The sequence below is a fragment of the Musca domestica genome, unplaced genomic scaffold (genome assembly GCF_030504385.1).
Source record: "Musca domestica strain aabys unplaced genomic scaffold, Musca_domestica.polishedcontigs.V.1.1 7, whole genome shotgun sequence".
NCBI classification, from domain to species: domain Eukaryota; kingdom Metazoa; phylum Arthropoda; class Insecta; order Diptera; family Muscidae; genus Musca; species Musca domestica.
Window position 1 is genome coordinate 7434875 of NW_026712383.1, and position 18932 is coordinate 7453806.

The 18932-nt window shown below is 35.0% G+C and overlaps 1 protein-coding gene across 6 annotated transcripts in view; it reads right to left on the minus strand.

The window, feature by feature from the left end:
• Positions 1 to 18932, minus strand: part of LOC101895369 (ectonucleoside triphosphate diphosphohydrolase 5) — a 30321-nt gene that overhangs the window by 499 nt on the left and 10890 nt on the right. The window contains exons 1-5 of one of the 6 annotated variants that reach the window (XM_059130018.1): positions 10488 to 10784; positions 10182 to 10298; positions 3151 to 3301; positions 2940 to 3083; positions 40 to 1025 (exon numbers count right to left, since the gene is read on the minus strand). In XM_059130018.1, coding sequence (XP_058986001.1) covers positions 40 to 1025; positions 2940 to 3083; positions 3151 to 3301; positions 10182 to 10211 — 1311 coding nt within the window. In that variant the 5' untranslated portion in view covers positions 10212 to 10298; positions 10488 to 10784. Of the gene's footprint in view, positions 1 to 39; positions 1026 to 2939; positions 3084 to 3150; positions 3302 to 3443; positions 3660 to 10181; positions 10299 to 10474; positions 10785 to 18932 lie in introns of those variants that run through there. The other 5 variants (XM_005181777.4, XM_005181776.4, XM_011293483.3 and 2 more) reach the window with 5 other exon arrangements.

Below are 18932 nucleotides of genomic sequence, written 5' to 3' on the forward strand. Positions count from 1 at the left end.
ATTAGATCTTAATTTCCATTTTCTGTATCCACAACTTACTTTAATTTTCTTGCCCTCGCCCAAACCAAAACCTTCGTGCAGCAGCACAGAGATATATGTCAAATCAAAGCACATAAACGGTTGCTCATCATTGGGTATGGCACATACAGCTTGGGCTTTCTTGCGATAAGCTTCAACGGTAATTTCACCACCAGCAAAGGGATCAATTAAACCCGATTCGGTGGCCCTTTCAAAATAATAACTAAATGCCGCAATCGTGTGTTCTTTCAGGGTGAAGGGCTTGGGCTTAACCAATGGCATCACTTTACTTTTAATCAAATCCAAACAGGCATCAAAATCAACAATGGGATTTTCTTGCGTAGATTTGGCATGATCTTTGCCCGAGATCTTATATTCCACATTACTGTAAATCCATGTACGATTCGATATGATGGGATTAACACAAATCGATTCTAAGCTTGTTTCATCTTTGGCATAACCTTTGGTGAAGACAGCATGTCTTGCCGCCATTAAACCCAAACCCAAATAGGAATGAGTAAAGACATTGACCTTTTGATTCAGGGTATTCACCTCGTGCATGTATTTTTCATATACCGGTACTTGTTCGGGGTCGGTGGGCGAAAATGTCACCTGGGTACTGCCACCACCTAAATCCAAGGCAGCTGCCTGATTTGTTTTCGATAGACGTCCCAGCAAAAAGTTAACAGTAAACCATGAGAATATACCCTCATCGGTGCCATCCATAATCTCAACTGCATCCATATCAACACTGAATTCAGATTTGGTGAAAAGATCGCGTACAGCATTGAGAAGATTTTCCGCTTTGCTATGGGGCAGAAGACGTAAACCAGCTGTAGCTTTAAGTACTAACGGCGTGGAAGACCATTTGTCTTTGGGTATAAAAGCCCGAGCCTCATCCAAAAGTAATTTAATGGAATGGGCACCCTTTTCTGGGGCATCAGCAAATGATGAAAGGCCGGGTTTGCGTTCTTTGAACAGCTCATCGGAGAGTACCAATTTGTTATCTGAAAATAAAAGTAAAAAAAAAATAGTTATAAACAGGGCGGATTGAAAGACATTAGAATAAGTAAGTCGAAAATGTCCTACACACGTAGAGGTAAGAGTATTGTGTTTGTGCATTTGTTTGTAACATGGAGAAGGAAGCGAGATAGACCCATAGTTTGTGCAAGTATTCTTGTGAATAAATTGCATGCCGCATTTATTTTCCGGATTAAGCTGAAATTTTTCAAACAATATTTGTTTGGGCCAAGAACGAACCCTATTGAAATTGGCGATAATCGGATCAGATTTAGATATAGCTCCCATACATCCTCAACAGATTTCGGATTGATAGTGCACCAAATGGCCAATATAAGTCCAAATGACATGAACTTTGATACATCCCACCGAATTCAGTCTGGAAGCAAGTACATCAAATATGGAGAAAATCTGTTTAGATATAGCTATACACGGTGAGATGAAAAAACTGCAAGCAACTTCAGCTGTTAAAATTTTTCCAATTATTCCACAAGTAGCTATCGTTAGAGCACTCCAGCATTTAAATTTGAATACATCTTTTGTGTCTCATACCATCGCTCGTTACCGTGATACTGGTGCGTAGCCCGATGTCAAGTCAAGTGGACGGAAGAAAACAGCAACATCAGCACAAATGGTTTGAAAAGTAAAGAAGCGACGAAACCCGCGTCGCAGTGGCCGAAAAATGGCTCGTGAGATGAACATATCGCAATATTCCATTTGGCAAATATTGAAGAAGTGCAAGAACTTACACCGCAACGGAAAGAAAATAGACTCAAAAGAGCTAAAGAGTTGCTTCGCTTGGCCGAAGGTGGTGAACCGCTGAATTTGGTTTTCTCCGATGAGAAAACATTCGTTGTTCAGCAGTTTGTAAACAAACAAAATTACCTTGTCTACTTGCCAAAAGGTCAGCTGAAAATGTACAACTTCGGTTGGCCACTAGAACTCAAGCGCCGGCCATGGTGATGGTGTGGGCCACCATAATAGCCGATGGTCGCTCTCCGCTCGAATTAATCGACCGTGGCATCAGAATAAATCCCGAATATTATCGCAAAGTATTTTGAAGGGTTTATTAAAGCCTTGGACACGCAAACATTTTGGCCGCATTTAGCCATCGCACTCAGTATGCGCCACCCAAGAATGGTTACAAAATGAGGCTCCTCGCTTCATTTCCAGCGCACAATGGCCACCAAAATCTCCGGATACCGGTTGGACTATTGTGTCTGGAGTATTTTGGAAAGCACTAAAAAATTCCAAAGTGTCGATCAACTCAAGCAAGCAATTCCCCAGGAATGTACTTTGATGCAGTTTTTTATCTCACCCTGTATATTTATATGGTGAGGATTTTCATCACGATAAAGTAGCAATTGGATACATGCAGAACCAATCATGGTCCGGAATATACCTCGATTCTGTGTCGTTTAATGCACACCTAGGTCGCATAACATATTACAAACCAAGAAATTGTTTGTTAAGATTTTAATGGAGACAATTTATTAGCATCCTAACGGCTTTAGCGTTCTCCCATGACCAGGAACCTACACATAAATACCTTTCGAACAATTTCTGGAAGCCCACATAGAAATTAAAAATTAACCCTGTTTAATGTAAAGGAAATATCAGTAATGTAAACATTACCCAAGGTTCACCCTTAGTACGTTCCTGACCATGGTATGTGCAGCTTTCTAGACGCGTAGTTTTTAAATATTTTGCCACTTAGATATTACAAACCCGGATGACTTGATAAAGCAAACGCATGCAAGAACATTATCTATTTTTTAACAGTAAAAACTTTTCAGCTCTTTAATCCTTTTAAAGGCCTTTTGCCCGTCTCTCGATTTGGGAAGGTATGATGAACCAGCTCTAATTAAATTTCATTTCGACTTAAATTAAATTTCACATACCTATAAAACTACGATCAAATTTATAGGCCAAGACACGACTACCGGTCGATCCAGCATCAATAATCACAGCATATTGATTTTTATTGTAACCCAATTTGGACGCTAATTGTACTAGAAATGGACTGGTTGTGTCAATATATAAACCTAAAAAAAGAAGAATAAAAAATGTTAGGAGTAGCGCACAAAGATTGAAAATACATCCATCACATACCAAATACTACCAAAAGCAGGCAAACTGATACAATTAAACATAAGAATGATAATTTGAGGCCACTGGGTAAACCTCCGCCAGAATTACCACTGCTGGGTGACTTACGGCGGGTGGTGGAGACTGAAGCATTTTTGTCATCGCTGGAACTTAGCTATAAATTAAATAAGAAAATATTTTTATAATTTTTGACTAAACTCATAAAAATCTATAAAAAAAATATGCAAACAAAAAGGTTTCGCATGAAATAAATCCACCCCACCCCCTATTTTTACATGGTCTTTCTCTTTGCTTACCAAAACGTAGTCAAATTTCATATTCTGTTTACGTCCGTAGTTCTAACAACTCTCAGTGTTACTTTTCTTTAAAATTGCATGACGTTATCAATAATTTTTTTACGAAATAAATTTAAAATGTTTTCCTTGTTTCAAAGAATATAAATTTTTGTTGGCTTTTTAACACGTCAAAAAATGAGATGTTACTTCGTGGGTCCTCCTCTTATCGACTTCACTTCCCATGTTATGTCAAGTGTTTCTTTATTTAGTGCTGTTATTCTACTACAACAGAGTTGGGAGCTGTGACTCTGTGGTATGTGTAACGGTAAGTTAAGTATGTTGTAATGTAAAGTTTTTAATAACAACTTGTAATTTGTGACTTTTCTGTTGGACTTTTTTTAACCTATGGAAAATTCTAATAAGAATATTTGTTCTATTATTACACATGGTTTAATAATTTACATTTCCTCACAACATCCATCTCTGAAATAAAAAAATAATCTTATTTCTGGTTTCCGTCGGTAAGGAGAGCGAGAGAAAAAAGTTGATTTGTTTGCAATTCAAAACAGTGATGTCAATAGCCTTATGTTAGCGCTGCTTTTGGGGATTTTTTATCATCGCCAATTTGTTAGTCAAATGTAAGCACAACCGGGTTATGGCATGATGAATGAACGAACGTTAAAACGAAAAATTGATTATCTGAGTTATTTGGCGACTTAAGCACTGATGCATAAATGCAAATAGGGGTTAATATTTTGTTCACTAAAAAGCGGTTGGGAGATGTTTATGCCATAGTAAGATTGTAAACAAACAGCTAAAGCAAGAGATGGAGTTTTATGGGTATAAGGGTGTGAATGAATTAAATGTCATGGTAGATGACGAACAGCTCGGTTTAGTATCATAAAACAAATATAAACCCATATTTTATATTCGTACCACTACCTAATATCAACAATCACAATTATACAAAACAATTTAAATTGGACAACTTTCCAAAAGATATTTGCTCTGTTCCAAAGCTGCAAGAATTTCAATTTTTTTACTATGATAAACGAATTTTTCTTTATGATATTGAAAAAAGAATCAAAACTAGTAGATTCGTGAAGAACAGACAATTAAAATGAAACAATGTACACACACTAGTAATATCTTTAATATGAGAAATAAATAAAAAGCAGCTAAGTTCGACCGGGCCTAACTTTTTATATCTTCCACCATTCGGAAGAAACTTGAAAATTTTCAAAAAAAAATCTGCCGAAAAATACCGCTCAGATCTAAACTTTATATGGAAGCTGTACAAAGACGTGTGCTGCATAAGAATTTTTTGTTATAAGCTGTAGTATCCATTACGAACTTCAAATACCAAATTTGAAACAATTACGATAAATAATATCGCTAAAATCATAAAAATACCGAATATCAGGAGGTACCATTATATGAGGGCTATACGAAGACGTGGACATGCACATACACATTTTCTGTCATAGGCTGTAATATCCATTACGGACTTCAAATACCATATACCAAATACCAAAATTATCAAAATACCGAATATCGGGAGGTGCTGTTATATGGGGGCTATACGAAGGCGTGGACCTGCACGGGCAATTTTCTGTCGTAGGCTGTAGTATCCATTACGAACTTCAAATACCAAATTTGAAAAATTTCTGATGAATAATATCGTTAATAGATTTTTAGGGTAAATTCGGTTGGATGTGCTGCAATACATCCTATTTGTACAAATATTACACATATGGCACAATAAAATGTAAATCGGACGAGGATATATATGGAAGCTTTATCCAAGTCTTAAACGATCTTGACTCTATCCTATTTTATATGCCTAAAAATACTAATTGTTTGTATCTACATGTTAAAATGAATAAAAGGCCGGCCAAAGCTATCAATCATAAATGTGGAACCATGTATCACAATTTCAATCCCAAATTATCGGTAAGCAAATACGGCCGCAAGCCACACCTTCCCTATAGAATTGTGTTCTACAGACAAAACGCCTGATTCCGACTAAACCTACTACCGATACTTAAAGTAATCTTGAAAGCAACCGAACTGATTATGTTTAATTTGAGCTATATTTAGATTTTATTTTTAAAATCTCGAAAAATCCAAAGGATTCTGCGGGCACTTCAACACAATGTGGAACTATATTTAATGTCCTGAAACCCCCAGAATTCCACACAACCATCAAGCAGCTATTACTGTTGCTTAAATCTGGACGAAGCTGTTATGTTCGCCCCAAAACTTAAGCGATAATAAAAAACTTTTGTTTTCTTTTGATTTTGTTGGCATTCACGGCTTTAAAGTCATTTCTTTTTTGAAAATATGTTCACATTTTTAACGTTTTTTGTAAACTAGAGTTGTTGGCCACACTCAATTAGTGATTTGAATGGAGAGAGAAAATCTTGAAGAGATGCAAATACAGAGAGGAAACAAAACTGAATTTGAGATACATAACGGTAATGTCAATTTGATGGCATTAAAAAAACGCTTTAATTTGACTGAAAAATATCGTTTATCGTAACCTTTTTCGAAATTGAAATTTGGTAAATCACTGTTAGAAATGTAACCCATGAGTCAGAAACAAAAATGTTCTTTAAAGAAAAATAAATGTTTGGATTTTCATTACGGGGGTTCTTTTACAAATCTTTCCGTGCATAAATCCCTATAATAGCAAAAGAAATCTTTACCCTAAATGGAATGTTATCATGCTTATCTTGCCAATCAAAGGGGGTATTAAATAGAAATAAAAAGCCCCTTCATTCGCCAATTGTGTTTTTTTTTGTTTTGCTCATGGTGGTAGTTCATCTTATCTATTTATACAAATTTGTTTGTGAGTGTGCAAATGTGTACTATTTTATTTACAAGTTTACTTAATTCTGAACACGTTGTTGTCGTTTTTTATGATTGTAATTCACAAAATGATTTGCAAAAAAGTAGAGGCTAGAAGATAAAATACACTTAGATGTGTGTCAGAGTAGCGGCAAGGGGAGATTAGTAATTTTTATACTATATGTACACACATTGAACCATGGGACTATTTCTAGGGCCGCATTAAAAAAAAAAAAAAACAAAAATTCATTGCTTGTTTTGTTTTGTGATTTCAATATTGATCTGTTTCCACAACCATCGTGGCGTAGGTCAATTTTTGATATTTTAAGATTGTAAAATATTAAGAGTCACCATGAACATGTATGTATTTTTATTTTGAGCATATCAACAAGATAAGTTCAAAACGTGGTGGTCTTGAAACTAATCTATTACTGATATAGGAAAATTCGTTTGAATATTGTGAAATTCTACAAGGATGACTTGGTAAAAATGAAATCGAATAACAAAAGTGATGTTTACACAGACATTTGATTCAATGATAGTTGAATTATTTAATTTAAAACACACCAATGTTCTTGTCTTGTTCTATTGATGTCATCGCTTATTTGATTTGTGGGATGCTAATGTCGGTCGTAAGTTGAGTTCATTTAGTTCAGTTTTTTTTGGTACAATTTGTTCAATTGAATGTATTTCAAGAATTTTGGCTAATTTTCAAATTGGCCAACCCCAATGAATTATTGTTGTCAAATATCGAAACAAATTTAGTAAAAAAACGAACGAAAAAAAAACACAATACATTTGATATCCCAAGCACAAAGCTTTTGAAAATAACGCTGATAAAGGAAATTAAACAGATAGGTGGTTATTGACAATAAAATGGCATGGTTCTGCTAGATATTTCAATGAAAACGAAAGGGCGGACACCGTAATTTGGATTCCATATTAAGAGGGAATGTCCGTTTTCTATCTAAAAAACAGGAAAGAACCTTAAACAAAGAAGACTGCAAGTCGCCCCTATAAAGAAAGGAGATAAAATGGTTCAATTTATTCCAACTTCAGACTGCTGTCATTTCTAAGCCGCTCGTCCGACAGCTGTTAAAATTATTCCAGTGACATCTCATTATATTGTTTACAAGCGTACAAAAGCATTTTGGTGAGAATTTTCCAGAAAACAAGTTATTTGTCATGGAATTCAAGCGTGATATTGTGATTTCTTTATATGTGGCTGGAAAACCACAAATGGCTATCGTTAAAGCACTCCATCATTTAAATGTGAATAAATCTTTTGTGTCTCGTACCATCGCTCGTTACCGTGATACAAGGAAGTGGACGGAAGAAAACAACAACATCAGTAGAAAAGGTTCGAAAAGTAAAGTAGCGACTTGATCGAAATTGCCTTTCGGCTCGTGAGCTGAACACATCGCAATATTCCATTCGGCAAATATTGAAAATGAGCTCGGGGTAAAGCCGTTGAAATTCCAAAAAATGCAAGAACTTACACCGCAACTGAAAGAAAATAGACTCAAAAGAGCTAAAGAGAACCGCCGAAAATGTGCACCTTGGGTTGGCCACCAGAACTCAAGCGCCGGCCATGGTGATGGTGTGGGCCGCCATAATAGCCGGTGGTCGCTCTCCGTATTAATCGACCGTGGCATCAGAATAAATGCCGAATATTATCGCGAATATATTCTGGAGGGTGTATTAAAGCCTTGAGCACGCAAATATTTTGGCCGCAGACCTCGGACATTCCAACAGGACTAAGCACCATCGCACTCAGCCCACGCCACACAGGAATGGTTACAAAATTAAGTATCTCGATTCATTTCCAGCGCACAATACCCACCAAAGTCTTCGGATACTGGTCCGATCCGGATACTGGACTATTTTCGAAAGAAAGGTTGGCACTAAAAAAACCAAAGTGTCGATCACCTTAAGCAAGCGCTTTCCCGGGAATGGGCTAAAATACAGCAGAGCAACATTCGGGCAGCGTGTGACGGTTTCATTGTCTGTTTGAAGGCCATAATTCGTGCCTAAGGTGACCAATTCGAACAAATCTAAACTTATTCTAAAATTTGATGATATTTCCGAAATTTTTTTGCTTTAATTCAATAAAATTTAAAAAAAAATATGTCGTTTGACTTTGTTGTAGTTTTTTTTTATCTCACACTGTATAAGAAAACTTTAACAGAGTTTTGGACCAATTTTATTAGTGGAAAATTTCATCTTAATTGGACAATAAATGCGACCTGTACTTTGTTTACAAAAATACATGGACAGACGGACGAACGGACATGCTCGTTTACTTCTACATGTTACAAAACAGATGCACAAAGATATAACACCAAGCTGTGGTGCTCGCAAAAGATAGATATTATCGATACACAAAAATACGGCCTAAATATACAGCCAGGGTATAACCCTTATTTTGGACAACCAAAATAAAAGAAAATTTCGAAAAAAACATGAATGGATGAATGGACATTGTGGTCGTATATTTACATTTTATCTTCTCAAACCACAAAATAGATTGTAATTATGGGTAAAATCTGGAGGAAGCTTTTATGTCACAACCCCAAATTTTTGCTATAATAAAATATTTTCTCCAAGGAGGACTGAATAATACAAATTTAAAAAAAAAAATTGGCGATGTTAAATACTTCATTTGAAACTATCGCTTTGGGTTCTTCTGACCTAACACCCTCACCCTTATAAATATATTGGGTAACTACAATTGAGGACTGCTACTGATGAAGATGTCGGCTGAGGGTTCTTTCTGAATGATGGATCGAATTGGGTAGATCTTGTTATGCTGGTAATAATGAAATATCTTTTCCGAATAATGGATCGAATTGGGTAGATCTAGTAATGCTGGTAATAATGATTTTTTTTTTTTTTGGAAATGTATACCGAGTTATTGGTAATTAGAATTTAAAGAAAATTTGGTTCTCGTAGCCGACCGATGTCTGCATTCGTATTCTAAGGCAACAACACAAAAGAAAATTAGATTCGCGTAGCTGAGTCTTTCACCTAGCAGAAATATTAAATTCCCAAATGAAGACCGGGCATGATCCAATTTCATTCTCATTTTCGTCAAGAGCCACATTTATTTTTGAATGGCTACTTTACTTTATTACTAACATATTTACTTAATAAAATATATATCTACTGACTTCTTCGGCTAGGGTATATACGCTAAACTAACGATTTAAAAGAAATATTTTTACGCATATTTAAAAAAAAAGTACTCGGCCTGAGGCTGTCTGTAGACTGCAAACTAATGATTTTTAAGAAAATTAGGTTCGCGTAGCCCGCTAGGTGAATACCCTAATCGTAGCCGAGTTTTGCGTGTATGGCGAAGTGTAAATTCTCCGAGCAGTGGTAAATTTTCCCACTAACGGAAACTCTTTCCATTGGACTGCTATCATAAAATTCTAGAACGTTATTCCGGTAACTGATCTGCTAACGATGGTGGCTATTCTGCAAGGTAGACAATCTTGTATATTTATGTTGGCAAATAATAAATTATTTACTTTACTGTATACCTGTTCGAAAGGGTATAAAAAGACCCTTTTGCATTGTAAGCTTTAATATACCAAGTCAGTTTTCTTTGTATGGCAAGTTTTTTTTCCGCCAGTAACCAAGTTTATTGTGATTTTGTTATTCTATGAGGCAGAAATTTTCAGCTTATTCCCAATTTTTTATATATCACTTTTGTAATCAACCCTTTTTAAGTAGTCAAAATAAACAGTGTTTAACACTAATGAATGAATTTGAATTAGTACGCCGCAGCTATTTTTCCGAATACCTGTTGCACTCGCATCAAATGCAATGCACATCCCAAGAAATATACAAAAATATCTTACATTAATATCTTTCATTCTCTTGGGTTTTTTTTTTTTTTGTACTTACCTTGCGTTTTCGCACATCAGGTTTAGGCATTTTTGTGTTTAATTATTTCTTCTTCTTCTCCTCCTTGGCGTGTAATTTGTCAATTTAACTTATAGCTGATGTTGTTTTTGTAGATATCTTTGGTGTTCGCATAAAGAAACAAATGCAAAATAAAAACAACAACAAAAACAAAATGATTTTAATTACAAATGGTCATCAAGTGTATTTCATTACATAAAAAAGTACTCAGTGTTCACACAAGGCTAATTTTAGTTTTCAGAAGACGAAAAAACTTTTCTATTAGCTATAATTACGTTTATTACTTGCTTAGTTGTTGCGGCTTTTTGAACTTCAAATGTTTAGTTTATGCCACACTACTACGTCATTCACTCACTATCTTGTCGTTGTTGTGTTTATTTGTTGTTGCGTTGTGAAACTACAGTCGGTGTTTGGTTGTTTTAATCAATATTTAAATAACCACACGTCATTTATTATTAATATGACTACTTTGTATATTATAAGAGGTAAATAGTGTAAAATAGTTTAGAGACCCATTCGTTCTATGGCTTTTTTTGTTATTAATTCCCACGAAATCTAGTGAACGAATGAACACTTTGCCAACTTAGCTGTTTCATTGACATGCTAGGCAGAGTACGGAGTCATGGACGATGTCATGCAACGGCGTCCCCGAATGGGACGTTAATTTAGCTAGCTCTCTCACGTCTGGCTAAAGAGAAACAACAGTTGTTTTCCTACATATAAAATAAATGATTGATCATTCGACATAGATTTCTTTATTTTCTAATAAATAATAAGCCCATTATTTGTTTTAATTCTTAAAAATTGAATTTCTGTATTATTTTAATTGATACAATTAAATCATGATTAAGAAACATGAAAGAGCAACGGAGCAAGAGGCATTGAAACATTTTGGAATGAAACATTTGATATAAGCACAGGGTTGTATTTTAGCACATAAGTAGTGGTGAAAAATGGAATGTTCTGATATGCCCTGTATTTGCAAAGAAATTTAAGATCTTATTTAATGCTAGGAACACAATTGGAGCGAACGACGAATTTCGCCCTACGCGGCGACAAAATGAGCCGCGAAAATTCGTCGTATGGAACACAATACCGACGAAATTATAAAACAGCTGATGAAGTTGTTTACTTTTTGCTCATTTGTTGACTACAATGAATTATACAAGAACACATAATTCTTTACGTTCTCTATTATAATTTCACTTATGTCCATCTTCTCTATTATAAATTCACTGATATCCATCTTCACTCAGGCGCAAGTACACAAATAAATAAACAAATTAATTATGTTTTTTTATACGAGTAACAGATAGTAGAGTGACCATAACAAATTTTAAAGTAAAAAGTAACTTTATTTACTAAAACACATAAAATTCGTACAAGTATGGCCACCTTTTACTGTTTTGTTCGCCGGTCGCCGGCGTATGAAATAGAAATAAAGCTAATTGAGTTCGCGGTGACCGACGAAATTTTCGCCGGTGCCGTGATTGTGTGCACTTCCATATACACATATGTGTTTTATTTTTGACGACGAACATACGCCGCGAAAAAAATCGTCGTTCGCTCCAATTGTGTTCCTAGCATTAAGGTGGGTATACATAAAGCGCTTATCCGGATGGCCTAAGTCATCGGCTGGCTTCTTCATAGATGAACAAAGGAGTTTTAAGTTGACTTAGTTCGATTTTACCCTAGGCTCCTTTGTTCATTTCCGAAGAAGCCATCCGGATAAGCGCTTTATGTATTCCCACCTTAAAGAAATACAGCCCTGAACCTATGCCCGCTTCATAACAGAATTATTAAAAAATTGCATCCAACAAGTTGTTTTAATTTATTTGGTATAGTTCCTCATTATCTAAATGAGTTAAAAATCGTAAAAAATTAAGAATATGTCTTGAACTGCTCAAATTTTCAATTCCAGGACAAAACTAGTTAATATTACTAATATACGTCCCGCAATGTACGCTTCTTCCAATCATTGAGTTTGAAAATATTTACAAAAAATTGTAATCAGCTGGTAGCTTTATCATACCTTTTCATTGTACCATGAGTGTCGATACTTTTCGGTTTCTGTAATTTAACCATGTTAGAAGAATTCAGGTAGTCCCATCGACACAGCTGCTGGGACAATGAACTGTTAAACCAATTTTAAAATTGGAAATTTTTAATGAAAAATTATTCAAATTTGTAAAAAATTTTAAAAATACATATCATAACAGCCTCCGAATGGTGTCGCATAAGAAAACTTATAAAAATCTACTTATTTTTGACAAAATTTTTTTAAAAATTTTGACATATCAATGTTCCCTAGCGTTGATGCACCTGTATTCTACTACCATAAATGGAACCGAAAGATCTCTAAAAGAGAGCAATTTGAGAGAACTATTTTGACAGTTTATTCACTGAGAGATTGTAAATTCTTGCTGGACAAATTTCTTTTCCTTCCGGTGATTTATATTCGGACAAGCAATTTAAAACCATCTTTATTTTGGAAATCGCAGCGCAAGTGTTTTGGTTTTCGGCTTATTTTTAATTTCTGCATGATTAATCTGTGTTTATGACGCACTAATTGCAATGTTTTGACACACCAGCTGATTGCTTGCAAGTTTTTGCTGGAATTCTGTCTGTTTACATTTCACAATTTTCTTGCATAAGAGAATAAAACTACCTTACACCCTCAGAAAGAAGTTGCTGGGCGATTCCTATAGGAAAATTAAACAAAAACACCTAATTTGACAACGAACTTAGTAGTTTTTATTTTGATTTGACTTTCTTTAAATTTCAAATCACAATTATGTATTTTGACAGCAAACTTAATTGTCAGATGGGCTTACTGGCCGAGCTTATATCGGCCGTGTTCCCTAGGAAGAATTTGTAAACTACCTGTTACACATCTGATGCTCTTTCCATCAATTTTATTTGATTGGTTTAAGTGGAAAAGAAATAGCATGCACTACAAAGTCGTACAAGTTTATAATAATGATTGGGTAAACGCACACCCCTATAATCAAAAAACACTGATAATGATTTGATATCTAAAGGTAAAGTAGATAACATGCTATTTAGATTACATTCACGGCCACTTACAAAAAAAATATTCATTCATGATTTAAAAATTTGTTTTTGAAACTGCTATTTGGGTTTTGTCAATTAATACATGAATCTATAGCACAGCAAGAAAGGTAGTTTAGCTTCAAAGGAACTAGAATTAAATGCAACTCTGTACTGGAGTCTTATAGCGCATTTATTCTATTGAAGATTAACCCACTAGATTTATTAGATCCAGTGGGTAAATCTTGTGTGTTTAGATAAACCCTTAAGGCGCTTATTTGGTTGGCTTACGTCATCGGCAGGCTTCTTCGTAGAGGAACAAAAGAGGTTCAGGTTGACTTAGTTCTTAGAAAAGTTGGGACTGCTTTAAGTCATCGGCTGGCTTCTTCGTGAAGGAACCAAGGAGCATAGGGTGAACAAGTATAAATTGCGGGCCAAAATTGAACTAAGTCTACCTAAAGATCCTTTGTTCTTTTATGAAAAAGATAGTCTATCACTTAAGATTCCGCACTATACAGGGTGAGATGAAAAAACTGCAACCAATTTAAGACTCCTGTCATTTCAAAGCCACTCGTCCGACAGCTGTTAAAATTATTCCGCTGACAGCTCATTATATTGTTTACAAGCGTACAAAAGTATTTTGGTGGGAATTTTCCAGAAAAAATTTTATTCGTGATGGAATTCAAGCGTGATAGATAGTCATAAGTGGCTATCGTTAGAGCACTACAGCATTTAAATGTGAATAAATCTTTTGTGTCTCGTACCATCGCTAGTTACCGTGATACTAGTAGCGTAGCCCGACGTCAAGGAAGTGGACGGAAGAAAACAGCCACATCTGCAAAAATGGTTCGAAAAGTAAAGAAGCGACTTGATCAAAATCCGCGTCCCAGTGGCCGAAAAAGGGCTCGTGAGCTGAACAAATCGCAATTTTCCATTCCGCAAATATTGAAAAATAAGCTCGGGGTAAAGCCAGCCATTGCATTTTCAAAAAGTGCAAGAACTTACACCGCAACAGAAAGAAAATAGACTCAAAAGAGCTAAAGAGTTACTTCGCTTGGCCGAAAGTGGTGAACTGCCGCATTTTGGGTTTCTCCGATAAGAAAACATTCGTTGTCCTGCAGTTTGTAAACAAACAAAATGATCGCGTTTACTTGCCAAAGAGGTCAGCTGAAAATGTGCACCTTCGGTTGGGCACCAGAACTCAAACGCCGGCCATGGTGATGGCCGCCATAACAGCCGATGGTCGCTCTCCGCTCGTATTAATCGACCGTGCCATCAGAGAAAATGCCGAATATTATCGCGAAAATATTCTAGAGGGTGTATTAAAGCTTTGGCACGCAAACATTTTGTCCGCAGACCTTGGACATTCCAACAGGACTCAGCACCATCGCACGCACTCAGCACGCGCCACCCAAGAATGGTTATAAAATGAGGTTCCTCGCATGGTACAATGATATCAAGGTAGGGCTATGATACCATATGATTTCAATTTTTTTATTTTCTTGCCTTAATATGTCACCTTTATTTGTTTATGTATGTGTTTTCTTTTCAATAACAAAAAAATTGTTCAGAAAATATTCAAATTCGGATGTTTTCAAAATGATTATTTCAACGTATGCATCGACAAAATCTAGAGTTTTTGTAGCGAAATAATCCTTAAGAGATATATTTTGAAAAGAAGTGTTGACTTTTCATTCAGTTATCGCGGTTTTCAATTATTTATTCAAAATAAATGCAACAAGTTGTTTGATTTTTTATTGTTTTGATACTATTTCTGACATTACAAGCCAAACAGGTAGACCTCTATACTTGCAATTTTTTCAAAGTTGACCTACCTTCTCTTCATTGTACCATGGTTCCTCGCTTCATTTCCAGCGCACAATGGCCACCAAAATCTAAAATCTAAACTATTGAGTCTGGAATATTTTGGAAAGCAAGGTTGACATTAAAAAATACCAAGGTGTCAATAACCTCAAGCAAGTTCTTCACCGGGAATGGGCCAAAATACCGCAGAGCAACATTCGGGCAGCGTGTGACGGGTTAATTGGTCGTTTGAAGGCCATAATTCGTGCCAAAGGTGACAAACTCGAACAAATCAAAACTTATTTAAAAATTTGATGCTATTTCCGACATTTCTTGATTTCATTCAATAAACTTAAAAAAAATGTAAAAATTATGGCGTTTGACTCTGTTTCAATTTTTTTTATCTCAGGTTGAGATAAAAAAATTGAAACAGAGTCAAACGCCATAATTTTTGTGTATTGCTTTGAATAAAAAAATAAAATAAATGGTGAAAAATTGCACAATTCTGTGATAAAACTCTATTGTCCCGTTATTTTTAATTCAATCTTGTGAAATAACCCCAAAATTCCATTCTTATTTCACCGGTTTTTCCCAATATAAGAATTTAGTTTAAAAAAATTAAAAATAAACAAAGCCAACTGTTACATATTTAAAAGTCTATTTGACACTATAAGATACCAGAACAGAGTTGCATTTTTCTAGTTCCTTTGAAGTCAAAAAAGCTTTTTATGTATTCTCAACTTTACTCCTAAATACAATTTTGCTTGTGCGCCTATTCTATAAAAACACATACACAATTTGAAAACCATTTGAAATGAACGACATTAATGGGCAAAAAATTATACAATATATATTTTTGGAATAATCCCAATATTCCAATCAGTTTTTGCGGGGTTTTCTTAAAGAAAATAGAATCACAAAATAATAAATTGTGCTGTAGGTTCAAATCTGGTTTTTGCTGTTACCTTGTAATAATTTTGCGGAAGCGACTTGATCGAAACCCGCGTCGCAGTGGCCGAAAAATGGCTCGTGAGCTGAACATATCGCAATATTCCATTCGCAAATATTGTAAAATGAGCTCGGGGTAAAGCCATTGAAATTCCAAAAAGTGCAAGAATTTACACCGCAACAGAAAGAAAATAGACTCAAAACAGATATTTCCCTTGGCCGAAAGTGGTGAACTGCCGATTTGGTTTTCTCCGATGAGAAATAACACGATTGGGGCTATAACACATGATATAATTCAAGATAGGAGGACAAATTTGTTTTATCACAAAGTTATTAAAAATATTTTTTATAAAATTTACTTGCAAAAGCAATTTTTTTGCTTTGTCATGCAAAATAGCACACATATATAGACAAACTGTTTATATTTTTGCTTGCTAAATGCTACTTTCTGTTATTGTACCGTGCATGCCCTCTTCTTTGTAAACATTGTGATACGTACGCGTAGTTTTATATATCGTAGTTTCCATCTCTGGTGCATGCAAATGTGCAACTTCATTCTCTCATGAGAGAGTGTGAGAAGAGAAAAAGTTCCGTTTCCTGTCGTATTAAATACCATTTCATCTATTTACCTCATCTGCCATGTTCCCATTATAGACAATTTTATAATACCACATTCTTCTACTACGACTTTCAGCTACACTCTAAATGTAGGATTCCCTGATTAATTATCGCTTGCTATTGTTTTTAATAGTAAAGTAGCTCACGTAGTAACTCAACAAACAAAATTAAAAAAGAAAAGAAAAAGAAATAACAATAACAACATATTCTATGAAAAGCAAAAAAGTGGCGTGACTTTTTCTTTATCAATTCCAATTTCATTCAGAATACAACCAACGACCGGTTGAACCCGTCGGCGATACTTATGTACATCGGTATGTTGGTATTTTATACGCTGATGTACTTACTCCATCCAATACGGGTTGTATGGAATGGATCATTGCTTTCTATACAATAGAAATGATAAGTAGGTTTCATTGAAAAGCGAAAAAAATAATAAAAACAAACAATCATTGAAATTGTGATTTTTCTTCTTCTTCTTGTTTTGGATGCCAAACAATGTTCAATATAAACCAGTAATAACCCTTGATCGGTGTTTTGTAAAAAAATCAATTTTATGAATAGTAGGTACCTATAAATATAACTTGTATTAATGGGCAAGTTAGCTAGCCATGACCAATAAATAATCTCCGTTTTATACCTACCGCATTATATCAGTAATTAATTGTGAGTACGCAATACATACATATGTACAAGGCGTGGTGATTATCCGCTAGTCCGTAAAAATTTCAAAATGAGATTTCAATATTTATGTTTGGTCCATAGTCCATTTGCTATGGTTTACGACCCAGGCAGTGTTATTGGCTAAGGAATTTTATATAAAAACTGTTTTTTTACAAATGCGAAAAAATAAATTTGTTAGACTTTTGCAGAACAGTGTTGTTTTTTCCGGATACCATAGAACCATAGATACCATAGACTTTTTCTACACAAAAGGTGTCAGTGTAGATCCAAAGGTTAGAAATCTCCTTGTAATTGTAGTTGTTTCATTTCTAATTTAATTGAATATACACTTCATGGAGGTGGCTTCCAATGCAGAACCAAATCAGGAAGTTCGAAGAGAAACATTAGGCGCCCGATTTTCACCGATGGAAGTTTTTTGTTCTTTGTTGCATGAAGAGAGCACAGTCCGAAAAGTTCGAAAAAGGATATCTTTGTGTTGGCGGCCAATGTTGCCGCGATTTGAAGTTATTCTGATCCCAGTTGTTTTTTTTTTTTTTTTCTTCTTTTTTTAAACTTTGTCACGTTCACGGTACATTAAACACAACGAATCACTACAACAAAGAATTACATCAACAGAGTTTAGGTGAGAATACATAAAACGCTTTTTGACTGGCTGGCTTCTTCGTAGAGGAACAAAGGATTTTTATGTCGACTTAGTTCGATTTTGGCCCTATGCTCCCTTGTGCCTCTACCAGGAAGCCAGCCGATGACTTAAGCCAGTCAAAAAAGCTTTTTATGTATTCTATTACCAACCAGGATCTGAAAGTCTCGGAATATTTCCATAATTTCCAATTAACTGAGATATGCATTGGAACCCCTATCCTTCGTAACAAAATAGAGAGAGAGTCAGACAATAAATCAAATGAACAATGTTTTTATACAGAAAACAACAACAATAATCCAATAAAATTATATACAGTTGTTGAGTACTTTGCAAAGAGAGGACAATACGCTCTCTTTTAGTTTGTTATGATTGGAGATGGAACAACCGATTGGAGAACAACAACCTAACCAACAATGAAGCAAAAAATTCAGCGTACGAAAAAAGCAATAACTTTGATTTCGGCTACTGCTATTTTCGTTTTAGCCGAGTGAACAGACGATGATATATTTTAATGCTTGTACAAATTTATAAAATTCGTACATATTTATTTGAGCTCTACAGCTTATCAAATTTTATTTTCGAACAGTAACTTTCCAATATTTATGTCTGAAATTGTTGAATAATGTTGCATAGCACTAAAATAGACTTCATTTAAAAGGCTTCAAAAATATTGTATGTATATAAAAATGTCATAACAAAATTTAACTCCAAACTCCTAGTTGCTGACGAGGTCATTGTAATACGCGTTTTTCTAATATTTTTCAAATTTAAATAATTTTTCATTCAACATTTTCAATTCCAAAAAAAGTTTTCACAGTTCATTATCCTGTCAGATTTGTCGACGCGGCTATCTATACTCTTTTACCATGCAGCTACCTGTATTTATACTTTTGCAATGTCGGCACATAACCCCAGCCTTCGCATATATCATAGTAGAAGAATATAGGTAGACGAATCGACACAGCTGCTGAACTGTTAAAACAATT